The 21,116-nt window shown below is 37.6% G+C and overlaps 1 protein-coding gene across 2 annotated transcripts; it reads left to right on the forward strand.

The window, feature by feature from the left end:
• Positions 1-11,207: 11,207 nt before the first annotated feature.
• Positions 11,208-20,404, forward strand: LOC106093824 (uncharacterized). Of its 2 annotated transcripts, none has more exons than XM_059371081.1 (3): positions 11,208-11,687; positions 18,578-19,228; positions 19,293-20,404. In XM_059371081.1, the coding sequence occupies exons 2-3, from the start codon at positions 18,870-18,872 to the stop codon at positions 20,200-20,202; spliced, it is 1,269 nt and encodes a 422-aa protein (XP_059227064.1). In that variant the 5' UTR covers positions 11,208-11,687; positions 18,578-18,869; the 3' UTR covers positions 20,203-20,404. The 2 variants fall into 2 exon arrangements, with proteins under 2 accessions (XP_059227064.1, XP_013116441.2); XM_013260987.2 differs by lacking the exon at positions 11,208-11,687 and adding an exon at positions 18,117-18,225.
• Positions 20,405-21,116: the final 712 nt, after the last annotated feature.

A 21,116-nucleotide genomic window follows, 5' to 3' on the forward strand; every position in this document is an offset into this window, starting at 1 on the left:
ACATTCGAAAAGTGACTGGGCTCGCTTGCAGTTTTTGTTATTGCTCTACTAATGTGTATATTACTGACATCGCCTTTTGTTTCTAAATTTAAAGAAAAAAGATTATGGAAAGTATACATTTAGTGGAGATTATAAACTTCCACTGAGACACACATTTACATGTGTATATTATTTTTGATGTTAGAAGTCCTTTTCATAATTAAGCAGCAGTCATTTTTAGCAAACAACTGACTTTTCAGCAGTCAGCTTGCTGCTCTGAAATTGCAGTTTTACTGCTGTAATGCACTCAAAGAAAATAGTGAAAAAAAGAGCACTTATTGCCGAAAATGCACCAATATCCCGCACTTATGACTGCAGTGTTTCCCAAAATAATAATAATATGTATACTTAATTTTATCTTTTCAAAAATTAACATGATATTAAATTGCTGCTAAATTTAATCTACATTTCATACATTTTTCACCTAATAAAACCTCAAAAAATCATTAGAGACCCATACATGCTTTTGCAAAAATATTCAGTAAAGGATTCTGTATTTAAAAATCGCAAAAATTTTCACTCAGTGTCGTATATAAAAGAACTACCTACAGACTCTAAGTAAAAGCAATTATTGTCGTAGGGAAAGGTGCGACGTGGCAACCCACGACGGGTTAGGTGTCGTACGGAAACGTACGACGTGCCACTCAATGTGTAAATGGAATGTTCATGGGCAAATTTGAAATTTTATTCACCTCACCGATGAAGGACTCCATTGGATCAATCCGTTATGTAAGTTAGTATATTATAGCAATTCTCTATATCAAACATGATTTGCAATGGTAAATGCTTCTTCAATAAGCCTAGTACTGACTTCACTTACAGCGAAAATGCCTATTAAATTATTGCGAAATCCGAAGGGCCCTTTTCTTTGACAGAACACAAAAAAGTCAAACAACAACACACAACAAAGACAACAGAGTTGATTCGGCCCATTTCTTAAGAATTTAATTACATTTGCAATAAAAATTGTGCGAAATTTATCTTGAGGCAGCGACATGTCGCTACTATTTTGCTAATGGAACTCGGTACCACTTGTATGGAATGTGTTCGCATTATCTTCGCCACCACCTTTTATAGTGCGTTTTGACAATTGTTCGTGTGAAAAGTCGAAGTAAGTCTAGGCTTTAGCTTTAAAACTTTAGATTTGAGTAGAGTTGCCATCTGAAGTTTTCTCAACAATTACGTCCATTTAACAAAAATGTATTTGATCTTACAGTTCGGTATATGTTTGGGCAAACTAGAGCAAAGAAGTTTGTTAATTAAAAGCATCACTCACGTTCGTTCATATTAAAAAGTGCTACATATTACCAATCGACTTAAGCGTGGTGATAGTCGTGCCCACTTAATAAAATAAATTGGAAGATAAATCTCAACATCAAACGAACGATAACGCTCTAAACATGACATTGCTTTCGTACACACACATATAGTTCTTAATTCTCTTATGATAGTCGCCACTGATGTTATTTAAATGAAATGAAAACCAAATAAAGGAATTCTAGCAAAATTGCTTTCTTTTGACACCACTGCCGGCACTGAGTAAGTATGAGGACCAACAATGTGAGTACATAAAAGTAAGCGCATATTGTTCTCTTAATTTTGGACATTAGCTTCTGCCTCTGCTAAGGCAAAGCCGGAATAGCTGCAGTGGTTTGCGATGATCTGCGATTTTTATTTGTTTGTTGGATTGGTGGTACGTACGTACGGCAATGATTGTTTGGTTAATTGAAATAAATTGAATTTCATTGTTGTTAATAAACAACACTCACATGCAATGGCAACGACTAGTCAGACAATGAGAATGGGAGCAATGAAATATGGACAAGAGAGAAAAGTGAGAGTGAGAGGCCTACAGCAGATAATAACAAACAACTGATTGTAAATATGCGGTATAATGCATACATGTATTTATATGTCTAAACCCTCCAAACATTTGAAAGTGGCTTTCTCACTCCCTCCCAGAATAGTCACTTTTTAGGTCCTTTTGTATGATAGCTTGTAGAGATTTCAAGATTTACAACAACAGAATACATTACTGTCGGAATTCTATCATTCATGTTACGCTAATTAGTTTCTCATAATCAACTGTTATTGCTACAAATTTAAAAAAGATTTTTTTTTAACTCAAAAAACCCCACATAAGAGAATGTGTGTTTACTTAGCCTTCTGTTATGAAGAAAGGCCGGTAGCACAGAGGGATAGCATACGCCTCAAAATCGTAAGGTTGGCTGTTCAAATCCCAGTCAGGGAAAATCATAGCAAATAAATAAAATCTTCGATTGCTAATCTTGAATTTTAATAGAAATAAATTAGAAAGAGATATAAAAAAAGCCTCATCGCTCTAAAAGGCAAAAAAAAAAACAAGTAAAAGCGTGCTAAGTTCGGCCGGGCCGAATCTTTTAAACCCTCCACCATGGATCGCATTTGTCGAGTTCTTTTCCCGGCATCTCTTCTTAGGCAAAAAAGGATATAAGAAAAGATTTGCTCTGCTATTAGAGCGATATCAAGATATGGTCCGGTTTGGACCACAATTATATGTTGGAGACCTGTGTAAAATGTCAGCCAATTCGAATAAGAATTGCGCCCTTTGGCTCAAGAAGTAAAATAGAGAGATCGATTTATATGGGAGCTGCATCGGGCTATAGACAGATTCAGACCATAATAAACACGTATGTACAGAATTTCAGGCAAATCGGAGAATAATTGCGATCTCTAGAGGTTCAAGAAGTCAAGATCCCAGATCGGTTTATATGGTAGCTATATCAGTTTATGGACCGATTTGAACGTTATTTGACACAGTTGTTGAGAGTAAGAATAAAATACGTCATGCTAAATTTCAGCCAAATCGGATAGGAATTGCGCCCTCTAGAAGCTAAAGAAGTCAAGTCCCCAGGTCTGTTTGTATGACTGCAATATCAGGTTATGAACTGATTTTAACCATACGTGGCACAGTTGTTGGATATTATAACAAAATACTCCGTGCAAAAATTCATTCAAATCGGATAAGAATTGCGCCCCCTAGGGGCTCAAGAAGTCAAGACCCAAGACAGCTTTATCAGGTTATGGACCGATTTGAACCATACTTGGCAGAGCTGTTGGATATCATAACAAAACACGTCGTGCAAAATTTCATTTCAATTGGATGAGAATCGCGCACTCTAGAGGCTCAAGACCGAAGATCGGTTTATATGACAGCTATATCAAGACATGGACCGATATGGCCCATTTACAATACCAACCGACCTACACTAATAAGAAGTATTTGTGCAAAATTTCAAGCGCCTAGCTTTACTCCTTCGGCTTAAGTCACTCATAGGTATATATCGCCAAGTGGCACGTTTCCGCCCGTACCGAGAGGCTAATAAGAGTAAAAAATTATATCGCCTGAAATTGTTTTCAACTTCCTTGAGTGCAGATTTAGTGACTCGCACCATAGAAAATGTTTGCAGGGCATTTACTCACACTCATGATCGGCCACACACATGAGTGTTTCATGTATAAATCACAGACAGTCCACTCCACATAGTGAATGCCACTGGACTGATAAACCTCTGCTTAAAATTAAAAGAACTAAGTTGACAATAATTTCCTTAGCAAAATCCCAGCGGTCACCAAAAAACCAGCAGCTAGTGCTGCTTAAAAACAACAACCAACCATAAAATAAACTAACAATGACAGCAGTGAATGCACACAATAAAAATACCCACTTGGTCTTGAATTTTCTTGTGCCTCTCTCTCTCTCTCTCTCTTCAATGTTCCCGTAAAAAGATCGAGAATTTGTATTCATCATATCTGATGATGGTATTTTGCTCTGTTTATTCATAATATTCTGATTCGAATTAATTCCGTCCGTCTCATTCAGAAAGTGGCGATATATTTGCAGATGCAGGGATGTCGATAACGATGGCAAAACTTTGATGCTTGGCATATGAAGAAGAAGTAAAAGCGTGCTAAGTTCATGCCATGGATTCTTCTACAAATTTATACAAACAAGATTTAGTTGTGGGGCATAATTTTATTCTACATACAAAACTTCTGTCAAATCAGCAACAATTAAAGCATCCAGGAACCGAACAAGGAGGATCGGAGACCAGTTTATATATGAGCAATATCGGGTTATATACCGATTTGGGCCGTACTTGGCACAGTTGTTGGAAGAAAAATTGCGGCTTCGACTAGCTCAAAGAGTAAAATCGGGTTTATGTGGGCGCTATATCAGGTTATGGACCGTTCTTGGTACAGCTGTTGGCAATTATAACAGTACAGTATGTGCATATTTTTAGCCAAACGAGACAAATATTGCAGCTTGCAGGGGCTCAAGTAGTGAAATCGGGAGATCCGGTTATATGGGAGCTATGCAAATTTTGACCATCAACATTTCACTAAGGAACAGGGGCAAACTTCTCACATATCAATGGGTGCAATCGGATTCAAGTTTAAGCTCAATGATAAGGGGCTTCCTTTTTTACAGCCAAGTCCGAACGGCGTGCTGCAGTGCGACACCTTTTTGGAGAGAAGTTTTACATGGCATAGTACCTCACAAATGTTGACAGCTTTAGGAGGGGAAAACCACCGCTATTTATCGTGATTTCGACAGACGGACGGACATGGCTTGATCGACTCAGAATGTCGAGACTAATCACAATATATATATACTTTATGAGATCGCAGATCAATACTTTGAGGAGTTTCAAACGGAATGACTAAGGTAGTATACCCTATCCTATGGTTTCAACATGACGGTGCCCCATGCCACACAGCATGCATAAAAATGGACTTATTGAGAGGCGAGTTCGGTGAACATTTTATTTCACGTTTGGCACCGGTCAATTGGCCGCCTAGATCGTGCGATCTTGTTGAAACCACATGTCATGCAAGTTAAGCTCTCGCATTTTCGGTAAAAAAGTTGGATATCATCTCACGATTGCGCTTAAGATTCTCAGTTACATTACGATTCGCATGATCTTTGAAGAAGTATGTCCATTGATGACCCCAGGCCCATAAATTGCACCAAACTGTAACTTTTCTGGGTGCATTGGTAGCAGTTGTAATACTTCTGGCTGACATTCACTCCAAAATCGACAATTCTGCTTAGTTACGACCCATTGAGTAAAATTGAGCTTCGTCGCTGAAGAAGAAGAAGCGCTCCATGAACTTTCTTAATGTATCACACATTTTGATAATAAAATGCAATAATTTGCAAGCGTTGTTCGTTTGACAATGAAACAGAACGCGAAAAATGCGTGAGCTGTTTAAACTAAACCAAAAAATTTATAGCTAAAAAATTACCCTTAAGTTGAAAAACGTTTTGCGGTAAATTCGATACAAGTACGATCTACCAATGTACGAAGCTTCCACACACCCAGGACAAAATGGGTTCACACGTCGATCATGAAGCTCGCCCAGAAAAAGAAATAAGTTAAAAACAAGTAAAAGCGTGCTAAGTTCGGCCGGGCCGAATCTTATATACCCTCCACCATGGATCGCATTTGTCAGGTTCTTTTCCCGGCATCTCTTCTTGGGCAAAAAAAAAGGATATAAGAAAAGATTTGCTCTTCTATTAGAGCGATATCAAGATATGGTCCAGTTTGGACCACAATTAAATTATATGTTGGAGACCTGTGTAAAATGTCAGCCAATTCGAATAAGAATTGCGCCCTTTGGGGGCTCATGAAGTAAAATAGAGAGATCGGTTTATATGGGAGCTGTATCGGGCTATAGACCGATTCAGACCATAATAAACATGTATGCTGATGGTCATGAGAGAATCCGTCGTACAAAATTTCAGACAAATCGGATAATAATTGCGACCTCTAGAGGCTCAAGAAGTCAAGATCCCAGATCGGTTTATATGGCAGCTATATCAGGTTATAAACCGATTTGAACCATACTCGGCACAGTTGTTGGATATCATAAGAAAACACGTCGTGCAAAATTTCATTCCTATCGGATAAGAATTGCGCACTCTAGAGGCTCAAGAAGTCAAGACCCCAGATCGGTTTATATGGCAGCTATATCAGGTTATGAACCGATTTGAACCGTACTTGGCACAGTTGTTGGATATCATAGCAAAACACGTCGTGCAAAATTTCATTCCAATCGGATAAGAATTGCGCACTCTAGAGGCTCAAGAAGTCAAGACCTCAAATCGGTTTATATGGCAGCTATATCAGGTTATGAACCGATTTGATCCATACTTGGCACAGTTGTTGGATATCATAACAAAACACTTCGTGCAAAATTTCATTCCAATCGGATAAGAATTACGCACTCTAGAGGCTCAAGAACTCAAGACCCAAGATCGGTTTATATGGCAGCTATATCAGGTTATAAACCGATTTGAACCATACTTGGCACAGTTGTTGGATATCATAAGAAAACACGTCGTGCAAAATTTCATTCCAATCGGTTAAGAATTGCGCACTCTAGAGGCTCAAGAAGTCAAGACCCAAGATCGGTTTATATGGCAGCTATATCAAAACATGGACCGATATGGCCCATTTACAATACCAACCGACCTACACTAATAAGAAGTATTTGTGCAAAATTTCAAGCGGCTAGCTTTACTCCTTCGGAAGTTAGCGTGCTTTCGACAGACAGACGGACGGACGGACGGACGGACGGACGGACAGACGGACGGACATGGCTAGATCGACATAAAATTTCACGACGATCAAGAATATATATACTTTATGGGGTCTCAGTCGAATATTTCGACTAGTTACAAACAGAATGATGAAATTAGTATACCCCCCATCCTATGGTGGAGGGTATAACAAGTAAAAGCGTGCTAAGTTCGGCCGGGCCGAATCTTATATACCCTCCACCATGGATCGCATTTGTCGAGTTCCTTTCCCGGTATCTCCTCTTAGGCAAAATAAAGGATATAAGAAAAGATTTGCTCTGATATTAGAGCGATATCATGATATGGTCCGGTTTGGACCACAATTAAATTATGTGTTGAAGACCTGTGTAAAATGTCTGCCAATTCGAATAAGAATTGCGCCCTTTGTGGGTTCAAGAAGTAAAATAGAGAGATCGATTGATATGGGAGCTGTATCGGGCTATAGACCAATTCAGACCATAATAAACACGTATGTTAATTGTCATGAGAGAATCCGTCGTACAAAATTTCAGGCAAATCGGATAATAATTGCGACCTCTAGAGGCTCAAGAAATTAAGATCCCAGATCGGTTAATATGGCAGCTATATCAGGTTATGAACCGACTTGTACTTTATATGACATAGTTGTTGAAGGTAACAATAAAAAACGTCTTGCGAAATTTCAGCCAAATCGGATAGGAATTGCGCCCTCTAGAAGCTCAAGAAGTCAAGTCCCCAGATCTGTTTATATGACAGCTATATCAGGTTATGAACCGATTTGAACCATATTTGGCACAGTTGTTGGATATCATAACAAAATACTACGTGCCAAAATTCATTCCAATCGGATAAGAATTGCTCACTCTAGAGGCTCAAGAAGTCAAGACCCCAGATCGGTTTATATGGCAGCTATATCAGGTTATGGACCGATTTGAACCATACGTGGCACAGTGGTTGGACATAATAACAAAACATGTCGTGCAAAATTTCATTCCAATCGGATAAGAATTGCGCACTCTAGAGGCTCAAGAAGTCAAGACCCCAGATCGGTTTATATGGCAGCTATATCAGGTTATGAACCGATTTGAACCATACTTGTCACAGTTGTTGGCTAGCATAACAAAACATGTCATGCAAAAATTCATCTCAATCGGATAAGAATTGCGCACTCTAGAGGCTCGAGAAGTCAAGACCCAAGATCGGTTTATATGGCAGCTATATCAAAACATGGACCGATATGGCCCATTTACAATATCAACCCACCTACACTAATAAGAAGTATTCGTGCAAAATTTCAAGCGGCTAGCTTTACTCCTTCGGAAGTTAGCGTGCTTTCGACAGACAGACGGACGGACAGACGGACGGACGGACATGGCTAGATCGACATAAAATTTCACGACGATCAAAAATATATATACTTTGTGGGGTCTCAGACGAATATTTCGAGTAGTTACAATCAGAATGACGAAATTAGTATACCCCCCATCTTATGGTGGAGGGTATAACAAGTAAAAGCGTGCTAAGTTCGGCCGATCCGAATCTTATATATCCTCCACCATTTATCGCATTTGTCGAACTCTTTCCCGTTATCTCTTTTTAGATAAACAAAGGATACAAGACAAGAATTGCTTTGCTAATTGAATTTTGGAGACTACAGTAGAAGTGTATGTGTAAAATGTCAGCCAAGTCGAATAAGAATTGGTCCTTTTAGGCCTCAAGAAGTAAAATAGCGAGATCGGTGTATAGGGGAGATGCATCGGGCTAAAGACCGATTCAAACCATATTTGACCCGTACGTTTTAGGTAATGAAAGAAGCCGTTGTCCAAAATTTCAGGCAAATCGGATAATAATTAGGCCCTCTTGAGGCTCAAGAAGTCAAGATCCCAGATCGGTTTATATGGCGGCTATATCAGGATATGGACGTATTTAAATCATATTTCTCACAGTTGTTGGAAATCATAACACTTCATGCAAAATTTCAGTCAAATCGGATAGAAATTGCGCCCCCTAGTGGGTAAAGAAATCCAGATTCAAGATCGGTTTAAATGGCAGCTATATCAGGTTATGGACCGGCATAGTTGTTGGAAGTCTTAACAAAACACCTCATTTTCAGCCAAATTGGATAAGAATTGGGCCCTTGAGAGGGTTAAGAAGTCAAGACCCCAGATCGGTTTATATGACAGCTATATCAGGTTATGGACCGATTTACACCATTATTTGCACAGTTGTTGAAAATCATAACAAAGCACCTCATGCAAAATTTCTGCCAATTGGATAAGAATTGCGTCCTCTAGTGGCTCAAGAAGTCAAGATCCCAAATCGAACCGACCTACACTAATAAGAAGTATTTGTGCAAAATATCGAGAGTTAGCGTGCTTTCGACAGACAGACAGACGGACATGGCTAGATCAACTTAAAATGTCATGACAATCAAGAATATATATAAAAACTTTATGGGGTCTAAGACGAATATTTCGAGGAGTTACAAACAAAATGACTAAATTAGTATACCCCCATCCTATGGTGAAAGGTATAACATGTAAAAGTGTGTTATGTTCGGCCGGGGCGAATCTTGGGAACCCACCACCATGGATTCTGCTAAATTTGATACAAAATATGTTTAGTTGAAGGAAATAATTTTATGGTGTTTTTTACCGCACGAATGTGAAAATTTTGACTAAATCCGACGAAAATTGCGGCTTTCAGGGGCGCTAGGGATGTAAAATCGGGAGATCGGTTTATATGGCAGAAATATCGGGTTATAGACTGATTTGCACCGTATTTGTGACAGTTGTTGGAAGTTGTAATTGAACACCGCATGGAAAATTTCAGCCAGATCTAACAAAAAAATGCGGCTTGTAAGGACTCAAGAAGTTAAATCGGGAGATCGGTTTATATGGGAGCTATATCTGGTTATAGACTCACAATTGTTGGAAGTAGTAACAAAACATTAAATGCTAAATTTCAGTCAAATCGGATAAAAATTGCGGCTTGTAAGGGTTAAGAAGTCTAATCGGGAGATCGGTTTATATGGCTAGCTTTACGCGTTCTACCGATCGACGATCAAAAATATGTATACTTTATGGGGTCTTAGACGAATATTTATAGTTGGATACCATAGTAGAAGTCATTGTGTAAAATTTCAGCCAACTCGAATAAGAGTTCGAATTGCTAGTCAAATTAATACCTACGGATTTGAGCTGGACCACAACAACTTAATACCTACGGATTCAGGCTGGACCACAACATTCATTTCACAGATTCTGGTGCTGTCAACCTTGTTTTTTTTTAGCTTAAAACAAAGTTGACTGAATTTGAAAACATAAAATTTATATTTATATTGCCAAAAGTTGTCCAAAAAGTAATTGCTGATTTTTTAAAAGAAAGTAAATGCATTTTTAATAAAACTTAGAATGAACTTTAATCAAATATACTTTTTTACACTTTTTTTCTAAAGCAAGCTAAAAGTAACAGCTGATAACTGATAGAAGAAAGAATGCAATTACAGAGTCACAAGCTGTGAAAAAATTTGTCAACGCCGACTATATGAAAAATCCGCAATTACTTTTTGGGCAACCCAATATATATTTATGTTTTTTTACCCCCCACCATAGGATGCTGTAAATCACGATAGCGGTCGACGAATAAAGATATCCTATTGAAATTTTGCACAGAGACATCTAGTTGACGTGGATCGTTTGGGATTGCCTTATCGGTCCACTTTGGGCCTTATCAGTTTAGATTTGGTTATAGCTCCATTTAATCTCCCGATTTGACTTCTTGAGCTTCTAGAAGCCGCCGCTGTTGTCCGATTTGGCTGAAATTTTGTACGTAGTGTTCTTTAAGGACTTCTAATAACCGTGTCCAGTGCGGTTCAATTGGTAGATATCCAAATCTGAAATAGCTCCTATATAAACTGACCTCCCTATTTGGTATCTAAATCCATGAAAGGCGCAATTGTAACCCGATTTGAGTGAAATTATGCACGAAATGTTTTGTTATGACTTCCAATTTCCATGATAAGTATTTTCCAAATCGGTCTATAAACTGATAAGATTCCATATCTTCTACGGCTCCTAGAAGCTTTAATGTTTGCGTCATTTAGCAGAATTCTGTTGTTTTCCTAGGGTTTATTGTTGTCTTCTCGTCATCTATCACATCAATATTATTTGGATGCCCGTTAGGACATCCCTATACAGTAGCCGCAATATGCTTAAGTCTTTTTACGATGTGTGATGTTTATAATTTCTGGATACTTCATTCTTTGCTAACCTCACCCCAAACAGCACCCCCACAACAAGCATCATGCCCTATTGCAGTTTCACATATTCAAGCACCCACACACACACACACATCCCCCAAAAAACAAAACACTTTCCATTGAATCGCAGAGTCAATTATGACTCTCTTGAAATTTCTCTTTTGAACTTTGCAGCCTCTGAGAACAATATGGCCAATGTTTTAAACAGTGTTTGTGTTCGTATCTGAGAATCTTTTTCCCATTGACGTCGTCGTCATTGGCGTTGTAGTTGTGTGTTTTCGTTCGCTTTGGCAGTGCGGTGCTGTATTGGTATGTTGGTTGTTGGCTTTGTAGATATCTGCGAATACAGCGAACAACAGAGACTGTTTAATTTACATCGAAATCGTTGATGCTGCGGTTGTTATTTAGCGATTGTTGCTACAACTACTACTACTGCTGCTGGTGCTGTTGGTAGAATATTCCACAGTTGTGTATGACACCGAATTGTGTGTCCGTGTCGTGTCAGTGTTTTCATTTTTTTCATTTCAATTCATTTAAACAAAACACAGAATTGTGATGCGTCTTTTGCTTTTTTAATGTTGTCTTTTTGCAAAAATATCTAAAGTGAAAAAGTGGGCAAGTCTTAATTGTGAACTGTTGGCGTCAAGTGATTGTTAAAAATCGCAAGAAAGCAAACTTTTAGTTAAAGCAGTAGCCAAATGTTGATGAATAATGGGGATAAGGTGAAGACTGTGGAAACAATCCTATGCAGCATTAAACAATTTGGCAAGTTGCCCGAATATTGTGAGTGAATTATATATTTGATATTGATACAAAATCTACAAACCCCATCATAACTGTTAGTAAATTCAAATAAGGCCGTGTGTTTGTAAAAAATTGTCATATAATATTGATGAGATATGAGAAGTTGGGTACTAATAATGTCCCTCTATATTTGCGGACTACTTTGAGACGGATGAGGAAAATTTTCCGCCCATGGTGCAAATATAACAAATTTCCGAATTCACATATAAGTTTTCAAACCAGTTTTATTAAAAAAATGTTTAGAAACTAATTTTGTTAAGAAATTCAATAAAAATAGTAAGTTGTTAACAAGCACAATCAACTATTTAACTATTGGGTTGCCCAAAAAGTAATTGCGGATTTTTCATATAGTCGGCGTTGACAAATTTTTTCACAGCTTGTGACTCTGTAATTGCATTCTTTCTTCTGTCAGTTATCAGCTGTTACTTTTAGCTTGCTTTAGAAAAAAAGTGTAAAAAAAGTATATTTGATTAAAGTTCATTCTAAGTTTTATTAAAAATGCATTTACTTTCTTTTAAAAAATCCGCATTTACTTTTTGGGCAACCCAATATTATTCGTTTTAAGATGTATGCAAAACTAGTGAAATACCAATCAAATGTAGCGGGCCAAATGTTATGAGCATTTCATCATAACACTTGTTTATCCAGTTTTATTGAAGACATCTATTTGTGGGAACAATCAAAGGCTGTGTGGAAGAATTAAGTTCATATCAAATCCAGAAGTGATTTTTATACCTTCCACCATAGGACGGGGGTATATTAATTTCGCCTTTCTGTTTGTAACACCTCGAAAAATGCGTCTGAGACCCCATAAAATATATATATTCTTGATCGTCATGTCATTTTAAGTCGATCTAGCCGTGTCCGTCCGTCCGTTTGTCTGTCGAAAGCACGCTAGCTTTCGAAGGTGTAAAGCTAGCCGCTTGAAATTTTGCAGAAGTACTTTTTATTAGTGTTTAATGGGCCAAATCGGTCCATGTTTTGATATAGCTGCCATATAAACCGATCTGGGGTGTTGACTTCTTGAGCCTCTAGACGGCGTAATTCTCGTCCGATTTAACTGAAATTTTGCACGTGGGGGTTTTGTATCACTTCCAACAACTATGCCATGTACGTTTCAAATCGGTTCATACTCTGGTATAGCTGTCATATAAACCGATCTTAGATCTTGACTTCTTGAGCCAATAGAGCGCGCAATTCTTATCCGATTTGGCTGAAATTTTGCATGAGGTGTTTTGTTATGAGCACGCTCTTACTTGTTTTTAAATTATTTCTCCTGTAGGTGCTCAAGAGTCAAATCGGAAGACCGGTGCAAAAAAGTGTGTATTTCAGTACAAAAACTGATTAGGACTTCATTTACTATAGATGTTGACAAAATTTCAGTAAAATAGAATAATAATAAGGTCTATTGGATATTCATATATTCAATTCGGTTTATGAAGAAGATACATAATTTTCCATTTGTACAACTTTCGACTGAAAATGTAACCTAAACACCAGACTTGAATTGTTATATAATGTTTTCCCCAATGAGATGTTGTACTGCGGCACGCCGCACAGTTGCTAAATTGACTCAAAAGTGTTGTTTATATCAACGGACAGGCCGATCTTCACGAAATTCAGCATATATAACTTATAGCTATAGAACAAGAAAAATTTTGAAAGCAAATCGGATCAGATATTTATATGTAACTGATATGCATACGTATATTGTTTGTACTATTTATAGATATTACTATAGCTCTTTCATGTATGTTTCGATTTTATTGAAGTTCAGCACGGAAAGGTAGGAAGTGGAAAGGAAGATTTTGGTGAATATCAAAAATATCTGTTCCGACTTGAATAAATATATATATATATATATATATATATATATATATATATATATATATATATATATATATATGATCCGGAAGGAGCAATAGGCTATATAATTTATTGATATCGGTAGGGGGGCGGACCCTCCCCCTTACACTAAAAGTACGACCCCAAAATAAAAGTGAACCGATCGGGACAATATGGGATTCAAATAAAAGGAATTCAGGAGTAGTAGAATATACGAATTTCATATTAAAAATTGGATCCAATTAACTGTGGGGCCGGCACGACCCCAAAACCCCATAAAATAGGTTAATTGGACGATAATGACAATATGGAAATCGAACGAAAGGTATTCGGGAGAAGATTACGAAAATGGTCAGGAAGGAGGAAAAGGCTTTTTAGTTTGTTGATATTGGATGGGGTCGGACCCTCCCCCGTTACCCCAAAAAAAAGCATTAAAATCAAAAGTGGACCGATAGGGACAATGTGGGTATCAAATGAAAGGTATTGGGAGGTAAAATGCGAATTTGGTATTAAAAATTGGGTTCAAGTATGCGTGGGGTCGTCTAACCCCAACAACTCCCCCAAACAAACATATTGGGCGTAAATTTCAATATGGGTATTCGGGACTAGCCTCCACAATTGATCGCATTTATCGAGTTCTTTCCCCGGCATCTCTTCTTAGGTAAAAAAAAGAGCATATATAAAAAAAGATTTGCTCTGCTATCAGAGCGATATCAAGATATTTTCCGGTTTGGACCACAATTAAATTATATGTTGGAGACCTGTGTAAAATGGCGCCCTTTGTGGGCTCAAGAAGTAAACTAGAGAGATCGATTTATATGGGAGCTGTATCGGGCTATAGACCGATTCAGACCATAATAAACACATATGTTGATGGTCATGAGAGAATCCGTCGTACAAAATTTCAGGCAAATCCGATAATAACTGCGACCTCTAGAGGCTCAAGAATTCAAGATCCCAGATCGGTTTATATGGCAGCTGTAATAGGATATGAACAGATTTGAGCCTTATTTGGCACAGTTGTTAAAGAACGAATAAAATACGTCATGCAAAATTTCAGCCAAATCGGATAGGAATTGCGCTCTCTAGAAGCTCAAGAAGTCAAGTCCCCAGATCTGTTTATATGACAGCTATATCAGGTTATGAACCGATTTGAACCATATTTGGCACAGTTGTTGGATATCATAACAAAATACTACGTGCCAAAATTCATTCAAATTGGATAAGAGCGCCCTCTAGAGGATCAAGAAGTCAAGACCCAAGATCGGTTTATGTGACAGCTATATAAGGTTATGGACCGATTTGAACCATACTTGGCACAGTTGTTGGATATCATAACAAAACACGTCGTGCAAAATTTTATTCCAATCGGATAAGAGTTGCGCACTCTAGAGGCTCAAGAAGTCAAGACCCCAGATGGGTTTATATGGCAGCTATATCAGGTTATGGACCGATTTTAACCATACTTGACACAGTTGTTGGATATCATAACAAAATACTTCGTGCCGAAATTCATTCAAATCGGATAAGAATTACGCCCTCTAGAGGCTCAAGAAGTCAATACCCAAGATCGGTTTATATGGCAGCTATACCAGGTTATGAACCGATTTGAACCATACTTGGCACAGTTATTGGCTATCATAACAAAACATGTCATGCAAAATTTCATCCCAATCGGATAAGAATTGCGCACTCTAGAGGCTCGAGAAGTCAAGACCCAAGATCGGTTTATATGGCAGCTATATCAAAACATGGACCGATATGGCCCATTTACAATACCAACCGACCTACACTAATAAGAAGTATTTGTGCAAAATTTCAAGCGGCTAGCTTTACTCCTTCGGAAGTTAGCGTGCTTTCGACAGACAGACGGACGGACATGGCTAGATCGATAAAAAATGTCACGACGATCAAGAATATATATACTTTATGGGGTCTTAGACGAATATTTCGAGTAGTTACAAACAGATTGACGAAATTAGTATACCCCCCATCCTATGGTGGAGGGTATAAAAATGAGGTTCAAGTATTTGCGGGTCGCCCCACCCTCAAACGGGAATATAATTCGATCCTAGCTAGATGAGCCTCAAATTAAGGATATTTTGGTAACAGATTACGAATATAACATTAAACTTGTGTCTAAGAATCTAGGTGGTGCTTTACCTCCTAAAGTTGCCTCCAATGGTTTATTTGACCCATTGAAACAATAGGGGATCAAGTTAAAGATACTTTTAATGGAGTGCGTCATTCAAATTTGTGCTCAAGTGCCAGATAGAATTCGGCGTCCCCCTCCAAACTGCTTTATATACCAATTATGACAATATGGGGTTATATTCAAAGTATAAAGTTGTGGACTGTGAATATGATATCTTTATTTTGCTCATATATCTAGCGGATCACCTCACCCCAATACAGTTGATCAATTATAATGACCTAACAGGACACTGCCGCCATACCCCCAAAGTTATGACATTCAGTGTGATAGGAGTCATCGACAAGGAGCCTTTTTTTCTAGATAAGTCCAAATAACGTGCTGATGGGCAACACTTTCATGTTCAAAAGTTTTAAATGGCTTAATTACTAAGAACTGTCGTCACCGCACCTAATATAAAGACCAGCAAAATAGTTCTTTACCAATGAGAATCGTTTAATATGGCCATTGGATTTGATTTAAAAACAAGCTCGGCCGGGCCGAATCTTATATGCCCTCCACCATGGATCGCATTTGTCGAGTTCTTTTCCCGGCATCTCTTCTTAGGCAAAAAGGATATAAGAAAAGATTTGCTCTGCTATTAGAGCGATATCAAGATATGGTCCGGTTTGGACCACAATAAAATTATATGTTGGAGACCTGTGTAAAATGCCAGCCAATTCGAATAAGAATTGCGCCCTTTGGGGGCTCTAGAAGTAAAATAGAGAGAGATCGATTTATATGGGAGCTGTATTGGGTTATAGACCAGTTCAGACCATAATAAACACGTATGTTGATGGTCATGAGAGAATCCGTCGTACAAAATTTCAGGCAAATCGGATAAAAATTGCGCCCTGTAGAGCCTCAAGAAGTCAAGACCCAAGATCGGTTTATATGGCAGCTATATCAGGTTATTAACCGATTTGAATCATTCTTGGCACAGTTGTTGGATATCATAACAAAACACCCCGAGAAAAATTTCATTCCAATCGGATAAGAATTGCGCACTCTAGAGGCTCAAGAAGTCAAGACCCAAGATCGGTTTATATGGCAGCTATATCAGGTTATGGACCGATTTGAACCATTGGCGCAGTTATTGGATATCATAACAATATACTACGTACAAAATTTCATTCAAATTGGATAAGAATTGCGCCCTCTAGAGGCTCAAGAAGTCAAGACCCAAGATCGGTTTATATGGCAGCTATATCAGGTGAGAGATAGTGCTCGAAAATTCCTAAAAAAGGCCGCTTGAAGCCTGCAATATCTCCACTGGTTTCGGAGATATTCGACTTGAATTTTTCTTGTGCAATTTCGACCGAGATCTGCTTCGTATTTTGCAATTTGCGAAGTCATTTGGAGTTCGATTTTAATTTTTATGCATTATTTGGATTTCTGAATTGAATTTACGAATGTGCACATCTGGTATTCAGTTAAAATTTATACAGTTTGGAAGGCAATAAAATTTAAATTTTTTGGGTTAAAAAAGTATTTTCATTGATTAGTCTTAATTGAAAAATCATGCTTGAATACCTTAATTTATTCTTCTTTGGTGGTGAAGAGAAAATATTGAAGATGCGTTTTAAGTGAAATTTTAACAAGAGATGTCATATGTCTTACAATTTAAAAATCAGACCATAAATGAAGATTTGCCAGCCCGAAAATTTTATCGAAATACCGAGGTGAGACCAAGTTTAGGGGCCTTTCAAAGGCGAGAGAGATATCTCTGCCCGTTCTCACACGGAAAATTTTTACTCGTTTTTTTTTCGATTTTCTCCCACTGTGCGTCGACAAACAGGCTATTATCCTTTGAAAAGTATGCCTTTGAATCGCGAGATTGGTAGACTTTGTGGTTTTACCTTTAACCATTTTAAACGTTAAACCATAAATACTAAAACATCAATACGGCCGTATTCACAAGACTAAATGTAGCCTTAAAATAGGTTTATTTGACAGGTTAAAACCGGAAATCTTTTAAATAAACATATTTTAAATCTACATTAAGTTTTGTGAATGCCGGTTTACACACGGAAAATTTTTTGCTAGTTTTTTTTCTGATTTTCTCCCACTGTTCGTCACCAAACAGGCTATTAAACTTTGGAAAGTTTGCCTTTGAATCGCGAGATTGGTAGACTTCGTGGTTTTGCTTTTAACCATCTTAAGCGTTAAACCATAAATACTAAAACATCAATACGGCCACATTCACAAGACTAAATGTAGCCTTAAAATAGGTTTATTTGACAGCTCTATATCGGAAATCTGTCAAATAAATGTTTTTTAAATCTACATTACATTAATTTGGTGAATGCCGGTGTACATAAATAAATGGTATTATATACTAAAAAAGGCATGTTTGTGAAATTTAAAATGCTTGACAAATTGTAATGTTTAGTATTTTACAAAAGAAATACTTGTATAAGCATTATAAACTATAAGAAGCTGCTTCTAAAACGCGCATGCTGAAAATTAATTGGTTTTGAGGTATGAGTTTTAGTTTCCATAATTTATGCATAGGAGCATTGCTAAATACTGAATAGATGCCTCTTAAAATACACAAATTGCGTTTGGTTTTGAAATGTTCTACTAAATAGTTGCTGAGAAATAATAAGGCTTTTGATTTGTACTAAACACATTGAGAAATTGTAATAAATTTAACTCTTATTTGTTTTTTGCTTCACTTTGTTTACCCCCCGTTCTTTGTGTACTGCATTAATTTATCTCAAGTACAATAACAATTAAATTTTTGCCAATAATTACCCTTACCACAGTTAACAGAGCATCCCACCACATTGAAAAAATTAAGAAAATGTCAATTTTGTTTGTATACCTGCAGATAAAATACCAAAACAGCGAAAACATGGAAACGGACATGCGCCGTATTGAGGACAACTAACAAAATTATTGGTATTGGTAGTGGTAAAGTTGGTATGCTGCAGCAGTAGTAGCAGTACGACGTGCAGCAAGCAGCAATAACTTGGCAAATAAAAAACGTTAAGAGAGAGGACGAGAGCGTAAACATAATAACAACTACCAGAACACACACACATACAAATAAGAGAGCAAGCTGTAGCTCAATTAAGAACCAAATAAGAGAAAGCCATTTTGGCCAAGTAAATGAAAATTTTATGAAAGAGGCTGTGAATCGAAACTCAGCAAAACTGGCGGCCAATACCAAAGAGATGGCGTTTACACGACATCAAATAGACAAGCGTCGTTTAATCGAATTGGTCAAACTTAATCCCATATTGTGGGACTGTCGTTTGCCTCATTACAAACGATCGGATAAGAAAAAGGCCTTGAAATGGAATGAATTGGGCCGCATCTTCAGCGTCAATGGTGAGAGGGTGCAAAGAACGTTTACTTCCTTAAGGGAAATATTTCGCAGAGAATTGAATCATGAAAAGATGTTGGGCTCCCGTTTTAAATCCAAATGGGAGTACTATGATGAAATGTCATTTCTAAAGGAGGTCATAAGAGAAAGAAAGTAAGTGAAAATGTGTTTAAAAATATTTAAAATTTTAAGCTAGCTATTTCTTTGTTTTTTCCAGGTCTCGCGAAAGAGCCAAATCCAATGATGGCCATGCAGCCAGTGTTACCAACAATAACAACAACTCCACCACCGGCATAGATGAATATCAATATTTTGCCCCCAATGATCCGAATAATCCTCAAAATCAACCCATGCCTCTAGTGGCTGCCAATCCTCCCACACAACCATGTTCTTTGGTGGTGCCTACACCCACAAATCTTCCTCCACAAAATGGTGCCAGTACCCCACAAATACCCAATAATCCTCCTAATACTCCAGTATCGAGTCTCTCGGGCAGCCATATACCCAACGATGTCATACTCAACCTAAATCCCAGCACATTGGCAGCACTGCAAAAATTAAATGCCTGCAACAACAACAACAACTCCAATATACAACCATCACTTAGACCCATATCAAGGTCTCGTTCTATGACTATACGCTCTGGCTCCTCATCACCTACAATTTACATAAAAGATGAGCCAGACTCTTTGGACGACACCATATCTTTGGACACCACCTCAAATGGAAAAGTTGCCACTAAGGAGCATCATCGACCTTTGGCGAAAACCAAATCCCAGGATCACAAATTCAATGCGGAATCGAAGAATCTTAATAACTCCACACAAAATCTAGTTATAGATGAAAGGGATTGCAGTGATATAGATGATGATCCCGATGTAGATATGCTGGATGATGATCGTCTCTCCATATCCACATCCTTGGTGTCATTGCAAAAAGATTCCACGGCAAATGCCAAAACCTCGCAAAGACTTCACCAGCAACAGCAGCAATTGCTCAAACCAACAGCCCATGAAATTTTATATGCCAAATTTGGAGAATTTTTAGCTGCACGTCTCAACACCCTCAATGAGACTATGGCCAATGAGTTGATGAATAAGATTCTAATGCTGATAGCAGAGAAGTAGACTGATCCAATGACTGAAAATACATCAAGCCGATATGATGGCGTGTAGATTATTTGAAACTTATTTAAGTATTATTTTCTGTGTATTCCCTTTTAATGGCTCCAAGAGTTGTAGTTAAGTTTCTAAAATTTTGGCATATGATTTAAGTTTTTTAACACAAGAGATTGTTATAGCAATTTAGTGCCAAATATTTTCAAAAAATATGAAAAAAGACTCATTTGTAAATCAATATAGAATTTTAGTTTTATTATATTTTAATTAAATGAATTAATGAAAAACTTAGATTCTGAATTTGGGTCAAACTTTGATGAAACAAAAGGAGAAGGCATCCATTTTTATATTAACACGTATTTTCCTGAAAAAAAGACAAATATAAAAAGCTCGCCTTGACTGAAGCTGGAGTAATATCCGACATGAATTCTGACAACGATGTATACATTCTTATTATTCTTAAATAAGTAAAAGAACCGTTCCGAATTTCCACTATAGATCGCTGGGCTATGCTATCCATGGAGACTATTTGTCCAGCCTCTGTGTGCAGAACTCGGAATTTGCGATCCATAGTTAGGGGATTGGATAAGGCTTACACTCTCCATATTCTCAAGAAACTAAATCGGCATAACGGTAGCTATGCCTGTCCCCACTAAGTTATAACAAAAGTCATTGTGCACAATTTTAATCAAATCGGGTAGGCATTGAGCTTCTGGTGATAAGGAGTTAAAATCGGGACATCTGTTTGTATGAGAGCAACAACAGGTTTTGGGCCGGTTCGTATCATAGTTCATGAGTAGAGATGGGTATTTACCTGTGTGCATTTGGCAAATACCCGGATATTTAACCATATATAGCCACAAGCTGGGTATTTATAATTTTGCAGATATCTTGGCTTTACAAAACATTTTACAAACTATTTT

Source organism: Stomoxys calcitrans, chromosome 1 (genome assembly GCF_963082655.1).
Source record: "Stomoxys calcitrans chromosome 1, idStoCalc2.1, whole genome shotgun sequence".
Lineage (NCBI taxonomy): Eukaryota > Metazoa > Arthropoda > Insecta > Diptera > Muscidae > Stomoxys > Stomoxys calcitrans.